At 36.4% G+C, this 12055-nt stretch overlaps 1 protein-coding gene across 1 annotated transcript in view; it reads right to left on the reverse strand.

The window, feature by feature from the left end:
• PREP (prolyl endopeptidase) overlaps window positions 1-12055 on the reverse strand; it is a 157654-nt gene that overhangs the window by 73014 nt on the left and 72585 nt on the right. Inside the window, exon 9 of the mRNA XM_027855254.1 lies at window positions 2567-2764. Within this exon, the coding sequence (XP_027711055.1) occupies window positions 2567-2764 (198 nt within the window). The remainder of the gene's footprint in view (window positions 1-2566; window positions 2765-12055) is intronic.

Below are 12055 nucleotides of genomic sequence, written 5' to 3' on the forward strand. Positions count from 1 at the left end.
GTGTGTGTGTGTGTGTGTGTGTGTGTGTGTGTGTGTGTGTGTGTGTGTGTGTGTGTGTGTGTGTGGCGCGTAAATAGTGGTAAAGATAAAGAAAAAGGAAAAGTCTTGAGATTTTGCAAAAGAAAAATTTCCCTTTGGGGTTTAAGTTTGAGTACACTTTTGCCACTACCAACTACCTACTGCAGGGGTCATGAAGTCGGGGGAAGAATATGCTCACCTCTTCTAATTCATTATAATCTTCTCTATATAAGCAACTTGAGGTAGCACTGGGGTTCTTTGACTCAGTGTACCTGGCAGCTTCAGGCCCTGGTCTTTGATCTTTGCAGTTGCTCTGAAAGGATTCCAGAAAGGAAAATGCTCTGGGCTTTTCTATTGTACAATCAGTCCCTCTAGATCATTCTTGTCATTTCAATAACTTCGGCCATTTTTTAAATTTCAAAAACCTCCCACAAGATTGAAGATTCTAACTGAACTGCTTATTCAGTCACAGGCAGAAAGAAAACACAGCCACAGAAAACAGAGCAGCCTGGGCATCAGTCATCTGATTAAATCTCATGTTGCATTGTACACTAGCTTTACACCTACTTACTTATCCCACAAGATTTTACTTCATTTTCCAGAAACTAAAGTATTGCTATAAAACTGATATGCTAGGAAGACTTGGTCTCCTTAGGATGAATTCGATAACATCTGATAACTTCATGCTGCCCAGAACCAGGAGAGAGAGGTACTATTCCAAATTATGTAAAATTGTCAATCATGAAGACTATATAAAATTTAATTTAACTGGAACAAAAGGACACATCAAAAAAATATAGGGCTTGGATTCTTATAATCTAGCCAATAGCTCACTAATGTTCAGACTCCAGTAGAGTCTGCCCAATATGACGGATGTTCTAATAAACCTTGTCTTTGGCTGAAAAAAAAAAAGTCTAATGGGGGATAAACTCAAATATAAGTAACTCTAATATATATTGTATGAAAATTGCACCAGAGTTGAAAAGAACTATAAGAGTGCTAAAACTGAGATTCAGAAAGGTTGCAGAGAAACTGTATGAAGAAGACTTGTATGAACTGATACAGAATGAAGTGAGCACAACCAAAAGAATAATTTATACAATAATAATTATCACAATAACATTATAAGAGGAGGCGGAGCCAAGATGGAACAGTAAAAGCATTGACTTACTTGAGCTCTCCCCCAAACCTCTCCAAAAAAAAAAAGAGTTAATTACATGCTTTTTCTTAGAAACATTAATCTCATTCCAGGTTGTGGTTTATTTTTTAAAAAATTAACCAACAGGGTTTTCCACCAGGTCTTGGAGTCAGGAAGACTTCAGTTCAATCCTGCCTGATACATACTAACTATGTGACTGGGGGCCAACCTCTTAGCACCTCAGTCAAATCTCTTAAGACTATAAATCATAACAAGTTTGCAGGATGTTGGCATCATAGACCTAATAAATGAAGGGGCTTCAGAAGCTCCTCATTTTACAGATGAGGAAGTGAGACCCAGGAAAGCAAATGGCCTGCTTGCCTAAGGTTGCAGAGCTATCAGCATCGGAAGTGGAATATGAACCCAAGTCTTCTGGACTCAAGAGCCAGTGGTGTTCCTGCTGTCCCAGGTGTGTCTGGTGGCTCTCTCAGGAAGGTCACTATACTTTCTTCACCTTTCTCCTTTCCCCCATACACATACCATTCCATCACAAGCTAGTTTCTCCCTGCTTCTTTCTTCAGAAGGGTCTTGTCTATGTCAGTTTATTGACGAATCTTTCAAAGATCTCCAAGGAAAAACTGTCTGACTGGATCAACTTGCTCCAGTTAAAACTGAGTTATTGATGTGCATCAATGGAGGAAATTTCCAACTAGGAGTTCCCAACTTCAATGAAATCCCAGACCTAGGGGTGCACGCGCGCACGCACACACACACACACACACACACACACACAGGATCATAAAATCATGATACAGAGACGGCAGAGACCAAGTAGCCGAGTTAAAATGTGAACTCAAGGTCTTTTAACTCCATATTGAATGCCCTTGTATGTACACACACACACAGACACACACTTATTATTATCTCAAAGCATGTCTGTCCATTAAAATCTCCATATAGGTCTAGGAAAGTTTTTCTATCTCCAAAGAAATAGGAGCTTAAAATGAAAGGCTAACAATAAAAATAAAAGGCCATTATCCTTTTATATTTTCCTTCATTGTGAATTCTAATTCTGTTATTATAATTTACTTTTATCTAGAGCCCATTATTTTAAAAAATGCCAAGTATACAACATGACTAATGTGGAAATATCTTTACCATGATCATACATGTATAGCCTATATCAGAATGCATGCCATCTTGGGGAGGGGGGGAGGAAGGGAAGGGGGGAGGAAGGGAAGGGGGTAAAATTTATAACTCAAAATCTTACATGTTGAAAACCAAAAATAAATAAATTAATTTTTTAAAATGCAAGTATATGTCACTGAATTCTAATTTCCTCTATTAAGAGAGACCTAAACAGTTCCTCAGCAAATGTGAGGGGAAAAACAGACAGACTAATACGCTCACCTGGAGATAAGAAGGAAGTAAACTGATAGAAGATTTCAGTGTCTTTCTTTTGGCCACTATATCCCACGATGCTGCCGACCTCTAGTGGAAATGTCTTGAGGAGTGAACCGGTGGCAAGATCATGCAGCTGTAGGATGTTTTTTACATCATGGAGGTAGGACAACACCAAAAAGTTGGACCTGACACAAGCTACCCATTCTGAAAAGATGAAAAGGAGAAAGAAATTCCAAAAAATTAGAAAAGGCTGAAAACAATAAGCCATAATTACTTAGTACGTAATTTTATTCTTTTTCACTAGTTAAAAAATACAACCCAAACACTCAATTCAATATACATGCATAAAATAGGCAGCATGGCTCAGTGGATAGTAAGCCGAGAGTCAAAAAGACCTGGTCTCTGATAGAGATAGAGACTGTTGTCCCTGGGTAAGTCACTTAACCTCTCAATGCCCCAGCCAACTCTCTAAGACAGTAAGTTAGAGAGCGAGTACAGATTCACATTCATAGAGGAATTTTTTTCTCGTCTGGAATTAATTCCCTATACTAATGAAACAACAGATTCACCCCACCCCCCACCCCTGGGAAAAAAAAAGAAAAGAAAAAAAAATAACATACTATATACCCTATATTGGGCACTAGGGATTCAAAGACAAATTTTAATAAGCTTCATTTGGCAGATGGGGGGTGGGGGTGGGACAGTGGGAATGGGGAGACGGATAGGTAAGAGACTCTTAGCAAAAAGGCAGAATAAGGTAGCTGTAACGAGTCATTCAGATCCTAAGGAACAAATGAACTAGTCCAGGGTGGGAGGAATACAGAAAGGAAGATATAAGAAAGAATGTTGTAAGTCAGAAAACTCACAGTACTTGGTGGCAAGAGTGGATCTAAAGGGTAAAATGCGTCCAAGATGAGACCAAAATTTCTAATCTAGCTAATGATGGTGTTGCCATCCAAGCTAGGGAAGTTGAAAAGCTAGTTTGGGGGTAGGGAAAATGATAAAGAACTCAACTTTGGACATTATACATTAAAAGTAGGAATACATATGAAGACATCTAGGAGGAAGGCAGAAGTAAGATAATGTCATCACATACAGAAAAACAAAAGACTTAACCAGATTTGATGGGATAAATTGCGTAATACTTCTGAAGTGGCAATAAAGTCATGTCTTTTTTTTAAAGCACATTTATGTTAGCAAAAATATCATCTCATCATGAATATCAGACCAGCGTGGGGACTACCTGGAAAACCTTCTGATTATCACGATGCATCCAAAAATTAACCTCTTTTGAGTTATTTATAGTCTACTTTTACCAGGTATGAACTTTCAGGATTTTTCATATCCCAAAGTAATTCTCAGCTGGGCAATCTGTTCTCATTATCTAAACATGTTCAAAACTTGAATCTCATCCAAAGACACTTTTTCAACTGCTTCAATTAAAAAAAAATTTTTTTTTCAAAGAAGTGAAAACCAAGTAAACTTTGATAAAAGTTGTTTTAAGTTCTTTCCTCTTGATTACTTCAATTTTGGTCTCTGAATGTCACAGTAGAAATAAGAGAAATTTTTATAATATGCAATGAATATGGATATTTCTTCAGATAAAATATTTCTGTCAAAGAATCATCATCAGTGCTATTTCATCAGGACTCAGAAGATCATAAAAGCTAGATGAAATCAAAGGCAGGTAGTAAGAGTATGGTACAAGACATAAGGATAGGAAAACAAGCTACTTTGGATACTCATTAATAAGAATTCTTTTTATGTCTATCCTTTGTGGTTTCCTTTCAATCTTTAAAGAAAAATTTAAAATCTACTTCACAGCTAATGACATATAATGAAGTCAATGGTACTTGTGTTTAAATTCATGAGTACTTCAAGTCTCATCCTTTAAAAACAAGGACAGGACTGTATAATGAAAGAACAACTGCTCTCTAGTCAGAGGATATGGGTTCAAATTCTCACTCTGACACTTACTACTTAAGTGACCTTGGGCAAGTCACTTACCCTTAATGGATTTGAGTTTTCCCAATCTATAAAATGAGGGGGTTGGAGTAGATGGCCTATGAGGTTGCTACCAGCTCTATGATACTATGATTCTTTCTCATGAAATGGGTTCACAAAAAATTCACCATTTCTGCAAAAGTTTATTATTACCTAGATAGGCTAGGAAAGGTTCAGCTGACCACTCTATGCATGCCTCCTACTCCTATAGGGACACCTTCCCTTTTCTAAAACAATCCATGCCTAGAATAATCCCACACAACCTCCAAAATCAGCACCTCTCTATCCGTGAAATCAGAGAGAAGGAAATCAATCAAGATTCATATGGTAAAAACATTAATCCTCCCCATAAATCCCTATTTTTACTGATGTTTTGTGGCTATTCCAGAGGCTGTCATAGACTACACTAGTACATAGGGTGGTCATACCACTAGGGATTGGTTTGTGGCTCTGATAGAGCAGCTCAGGGTTAGCTCTTAGCCCCAGTGAAAATTGAGGAACAGCTTCCCCACAAGATCATCATGAAATCCCACTTCCTTATCCTGCTGTAACCTGAAGACCACTCTGGCTGCATCCTTGGCTTCTCTGTGCTCCCGTCCCCAGGTGCCTTCTTAAGCCTCAAGTCCTCTCCTGCACGAGGTAAAAGGAGCAGGCCTGTAAAACTGAGCATCATTGGCTCAGCTGACTTGTGAATCACTCTAAATCATCAAAACAGATTGGGCTATTTTTTAGTCGCATTTCGTTGATGGTTCACATTGATGTATCACTTAACTAACAAAGTACTTTACAAATATTATCTCAAATGATCCTCACTATCAGTGGAATAATACTTATCTCCATTTTACAAATGAAGAAGATATAAAGTCAGGAAAATTAAGTGACTTGCCCCTTTTCCACAACTATAATTGGATAATGCCACTTTATTATATAGAAGTCAATGACATTCCTGGATGCTTGAGGAAATCTACAGCATCCCTTATTTTTAACATCTCTAGATATCATGACTTCTTCATGTTTAAGAAATGATGTTCTACAGAAATATATGACTAAAAAGAAAGTAAAAACCTCCAAACATTCAATACAAAAGCCTATATAATTAAAAACTCATTTAACTTTACCAGAAGCATATAAAAAAGGATTCAATATAACACTGTTTAAAACATGATCTTTAAGCTAAAATTCATATCTGAATTGTCATTCATATTTACAGCAAGGATCTACGGAATAAATAGAGCTTAATTACAGAAATGACTATGAATGCTATAATGGTTTCATTAATCACTGACAATCAGATTCTATTTTCTTTACCTCTTAGGACACCATTTTCTTTTCTTTTCTCTTTCTTTTTTTTTTTTTAAGGCAATTGGGGTTAAGTGACTTGCCCAAGGTCACACAGCTAGTAAGTGTCAAGTGTTTAGTCTGAGGCCAGATTTGAACTCAGGCCCTCCTGACTTCAGGGCTGGTGCTCTATCCACTGCACCACCTAGCTGCCCCTTAGGACACCATTTTCGATTAATATTCATAATTTTTAATTTTGTGACATTCTTGTCCCTAAGTCAACTCACATAAAATATTTTTTCCAACTTAATCTATGACAAGTCAATCACACAATGACTTAACAGCTTGCCCCAAAAGCAGGCTAAAAAATTGAGCTGAATCTAATAAGACTGAATTGAATAGGAATAAAGCTAAAGTCTTAAATCTGCATTCAAAAAATCCACAAGTAAAAGTTAAGGCAAGCATGGTTAGCAGCAATTAGTCTGAAAAAGCCCAGGGGACTTAATTGGATACCAAGTTTAATATGAGTCAACTATTAGGTATGGCAGCCAAAAATTCTATCAAACTCTTGAGATATATTAAAGGGAGGTACGGATTCCCAGAATAAAAAGGGGATAGTCCTTCCATACTCAGCTCTGGTCTAACCACAAATGGGCTATTGAGTTCAGTTCTGGGTACCAAAGTTAAAGATGGACATTAATAAATAGAACATCCAAAGGGATGGCACCTAGGACAGTGTCATGCCATATGGGGATCAACTGTAAGAGTCTGGAGGAAAAAAAAGGCTTACAGGGGGATGTAATAGTTGTCTTCAAGTACTTGAAAGGCTATGATGCAGAAGAAAGATTTAACTTGTTCTAGATGGCCCCATAGAACAGAACAAATTTAAGCTTGATGCAAGGAAAAAAAAAGTTTTCTTTCTTTCCTTTTTTTTTTTTTTTTTGGTGAGGCAGTCGGAGTTAGGTGACTTGCTCAGGGTCACACATCTAGGAAGTGTCAAGTGTCTGAGGTTGGATTTGAACTCAGGTCCTCCTTACTCCAGATGCAGTGCTTTACACATGGTGCCGCCTAGCCACCCTTTTTTCTTTTCTTTTCTTTTATCTATTTATTTATTTATTTAAAAAGCTTTCTTCCTCTGAAATTTTGTGATTCTGTGAGTGATCGGGTCATAAAAGAGACTCTAGGGAAGTAGGCAGATACAATTCCCTTCTAAAATGCAATTCTATGTTTCTCCAATAGATGGCAATCAATACTGAGGTCACATAGCTGCTAGCAAGAAGAGGTTCAGAACTTAAATCTTTGGTTAAGAAGGAAAGGTTGGTTCACTGATGGGTAGGTACCAGGAAATAGCACTGGATTTGAAGTCAGGGAACTTAGTTTCAAATCCTGCTTCTCTTAACATTGTGACCTTGGGTAAAATCACTCAACTTCCTGGCCTCAGTTTCTTCATTTATAACATAAAGACCTATAATTTTATTAAAGGTAAAAAAAATCTTAACTATCTAGGAAACAAATTCCAAGTAAACAAAATATAACATAACAGGTCAGAAGGAAACAGACCCGGATGAGACTACAGAGAAGCCTAAGCAAAGGGTGAAGAAAATGATTGCAATCAGTTGAGGTTTGGGGTCAAATGAGGAAGAATCTTCTTCATTCACAGATATGACTCAAGAGAGCTACAGAGGAAATTCTCTGGGATCCACACTTAGAGATAGAGTAAAGGAACAAGTTTCAATAGGGACTGACAATCTCATCTGTGATAACTGTTATTTACTTTGGGCTAGTTGTTTGAATAGTATCTGTTTAATATCTATTCCTCAGAATTCAACATAGAGTTGAGAGGTAGGGAGGTGGGACTGGGAATTATTTGATACACTATATTAATGAGTCTGTTAATATTGGGAAGGGGATTGGGATTAGATTCATGATTTCCTCATATGGGGAACTCCTACATAAGGAAACCCCACCCTGCCAATGAAAGTTGGCAACTTTTCTGCAACTGTCTTAGAGAGTTTCCTGGGGCATTGAGAGATTAAGTGACTAGCCCAGGAAGCACAGACAGTATATGGGGAGAAAAGGGAGTGGGACACTTGAATTCAGGTCTTCCGGCTCTGAGGGCAACTCATTACACTAGCACATACCTCTTACTATGAAGGTAAAATTAGATAAAAGCACTATATAAATGCTAGATATTTTATTATAATAAATTACAATTAAATTACTTAATATCTGATCTTGCTAATTTGGGTTCTCTTTCCAACAATGCAAATTGTAAAACATTCATGATTTCATAACCTGTGCAAATCTTGTCACTGTCTTCCCATAAATACTCCAGAGAGTCTTGCCAATATACCCCAGGCCTCCCTCTACATCTCAACATTGTGGAGCACACAAATTGTCTACAAGCTCACTCTCACTCTTATTCCATGATCAGTTCACCTTCTATACTAGTCAACCATCTCTCTAATCCACAATCCTATTAAAAATACTAATGTTATAAAAAGCTGAGTCTTTGTTTCAAGAAGAAATTTGGGGGTCATTATAAATAATGTACAGTCCAGCACAAATTATTCTAATTCAAGGATGAAGCCAATTCACTCTTCATTTCTAGAGTCCATCAAAGATATATGCATTGATGGACTGGTTCAATAGTCTCTACAATTGCACATCATAATCTGGATGAGGGGCTCTCTTCATTTGCTTGTTTTTTCAAGTGTGGGCCATACAATTTTGAGTTATCATAGATGTCATTTAAGAAGCTCTGCAATGATCTAAGGTTTGATGTGATCATCATAATGTCATCTGTCAACAGAAGTATCTGGAAGATCTCATCATATATAGGGAATGCGCCTTCATTTGACAACATGACACTTTTGATAATCATAATTGGTTTTTTTGGGGGGGAGGGGGGCCCCTAGGCAATGGGGTTAAGTGATTTGCCCAGAGTCACACAGCTAGTAAGTGTCACGTATCTGAGGCTGGATTCGAACTCAGGTCCTCCTGACTCCAGGGCCAGTGCTCTATCCATTGTGCCATCTAGCAGCCCCAAAATAATAATTTTTCTTTTCTTTTTTTGGTGTGGCAACTGGGGTTAAGTGACTTGCCCAGGGTCACACAACTAGTTATTAAGTGTCTGACGCTGGATTTGAACTTACATCCTCCTGACTCCAGGGCCGGTGCTCTATCTACTGTGCCACTCAGTTGCCCCATAATTCTCTGTTTATTGCCTTACTTGGCATGAATAGCCAGAGGGTGACTAAATGAAGTTATTTTACTACTTCTTTCAAGAAATCTTGTATGGTTTTGACACATTCAAGGAAGATAACTTGAGGGAAGTGGAATTTTGTTCTACCAAATCAAAATTATTTTATTGTTTAAAAAAACCGTAAACACAGTAGGATCTTGCATTCTTTATGTCCTTCAATCAATTATGGGTGACTGGAAAAGTGATCAGCCATAGAAGATTGTTTGTGAAAGCTTTCCTGTCTTCCTTTCATGTCTCAGGCTCTTATTATATAAGGGTCATTCTAATAAAAGTTTTGTAGAGATGAAAAAAGTAAGCATATATGGATTAACAGCTACTGATTTTCTCTCAATTTGACTGTATTTTGTAACAAGAAAATCCATGATTTTTCCTTAGCATTTGGTAATCTTCTTCTCCTTAAGATTTCTAGAGATGACATCTCTCAACTGTCAAGAGTACCTAGGACTCCTTTGTATGTATTTGATTTAGACCAGAGGCTATTTGTTTTGTTTCCAACTTTGATTTCTTTATTGTCATTTAAATATATCCAAGACTATGTTGGTAGAGTCCAAATGTTACCTATGGAGAAAATAGTTTTCTATAAAAATCAAAGTTTTATTCTTAAATGCCTGGGAGAATCTAGTTTTCAGCAGTCTCATGTTTCTTCACTATTACAAGGTGGTCCTCCATATTTTACACCATCTTCATCCAGAAAATTTTACAGAAGAGTTCATATTCTAAACCAGCATTGCCTTGAGTTGCTATCTTTCTCTTTGGCAAAGAGATCTGGCTGAGGCAGTTTCTAAACTATTTTGGTCTCCCTATTAAGGCAACTTAACTTACTTTGGAAATGTGATTTCTGTTCTTCTTATCTGTTTCCCAGTTTTTACCATCAAAAGAGTATTTAAACAGGTCAGTATAAAGTTGCCTCAATTGCTTGCTATAGCTTTCTCATTTTTATCTTTTCTTTCAATTTGGTATTTACTTTGGTCTTTGCTCTACCATGGCTATTCTACTGCCTGACTATAAAGACAATCATTTTGGAAAGGCCTCCTGCACAGGCAATCTGTTGTTTTCTCAGTTAGGATACTGCCAATTTCATTTTTATGATGTTGTTCAATGTCTGTTATCTGACCGCTCTTCCAACTTTCTCATTTTAAAGATACTGTTTATATTAGAGAGGTGTAAGATTTTTAGTCTATAAGCTCTTATAGTTTGTTTCTTACTCTTGAACCAAGTTTTCCAATATTATTTTTTCTGTTTTTCCATAAGCTCACTTTCATGATATCAACTATGACATTTCTTGCATCTGCTGCTCCATATCAATAGCCTCCACAGCTTATCATTAAGATGACCAAAATTTAAGTAAATCAAACTTAGCCCCAATCATTAATGGTAAAAATTTGAATGACTGTGAAATAGTCCAATGAACAATGCAGTTTATATGCAAGATGCAATATTTTAAAAATGGTATCTTTTCCTCATAATTTCATGAAGCAATGAGTGTTTATACAGGGGCAAAAGTAGTCGATGAATAGATAAAATAATTGAGAAAAGGTTGTGTGTGTGTGTGTGTGTGTGTTTGAATAATGATTTTTTAAAGCCAGTTCTCTCTTTTGGTAAAGGTCACATAATTCAAATAAGCATTGTATTACAGTCTACAAAGATCTGAAGTGAAATTGTACAGGAATACAATTAGGTTATATGAGAAGCAGTCTTGAGAATAGCTGGTAATGCTAAAAAAAAAACCTGTTACCATCTCTTCAAGAGAAATTATTTTCATTTCTATAATAATTACATATCTAAGAACTGAAATAGATAGAAAATTCCACTCCATTTAAAACTATTTTAAATTTTGGCCCAGTCTGACTCTCTGATGATACTCTTGACCTTCTGAGTTGCTTTGATGATGGTCCTCTATTCTCACTAGGCTCATTTGTGAACTCTAGCAATTAGGTGGGACATTGGGTAGAGCACTGGACCTGGAGTTCAACCCCAATCTCAGACGTGTACCAGCTGTGTGACCCTCAGCAAGTCACTTAACCTCTGTCAGTCTCAGCTTCCTCATAAATAGAGAGGTTCCATAACTTTTTAACTTACTATAATTGTCTAACATTTATCTTTTTCCCTGAGTTCTAATATTCCTTAATTTAGTGAGGAAATCTCCTCAGTCTTCATTTTTTTAAACTGAAGTACTTTAATCTTTTCAGTAGTTATTAAAAAAAAAAATCAACTGATTCCTATAATCAAGCAAATTTTCCTACTCCTACTTTTCTTCTGTTAAGGTGATCAAAAGCACCTTCAGAATTTCAGATATGGATTCACTATAGTTTTGATGATAAAGAATCATAAATAAAAATAGTACTTAGAACTTGGGAATATACATTTTTAAAAATGCTTGCATCAGGAAAAAAGTTATTAAGGTAATTATCTTGATCTGGCATAGTGCTCCTTACTAGTTTACTAATGAAAATGACAATCTTCCTTTATGCACTCAAGTAAGGCCGCAGCCAAAAACTTTCATATGTTAAAAGAGATGCTAAGGGAGACCACAAGATAAGTATTTATAATCTTACAAACATGCATAAAATAATCTGTGTCTATCCCCTACAAAACCTATATTTTTTAATATTTAGTCAAATAAAGACTCAGCAATTTGCAAGGAAGAATCTTGGATATAATCAAAAGGAAATACCTTCTCAGGCCAATAAAGGCTAAGGTAAAGGATAGGTATTTATCTTTAATTATTAATCCCTGTAAAATGTAATAAATGATTAAAATTACCTGTAAGTCTGTTCACTTAAACATTAGCCAAAAAAAAGTAAAACTATCTGTTCTCATCAGTTTAAAGAGGCAAAACAAGTGACAATGTGAGGCTTTGAAGAAAAAAAGACATTCATTATTATTTGTAGTTTAGTGGTCTGATGATCTAAATTCTTTTTGTGTTAAAAACCTAAAACAAAATGAGT

The sequence above is a fragment of the Vombatus ursinus genome, unplaced genomic scaffold, assembly GCF_900497805.2.
Source record: "Vombatus ursinus unplaced genomic scaffold, bare-nosed wombat genome assembly UNPS02000582.1, whole genome shotgun sequence".
NCBI lineage: Eukaryota > Metazoa > Chordata > Mammalia > Diprotodontia > Vombatidae > Vombatus > Vombatus ursinus.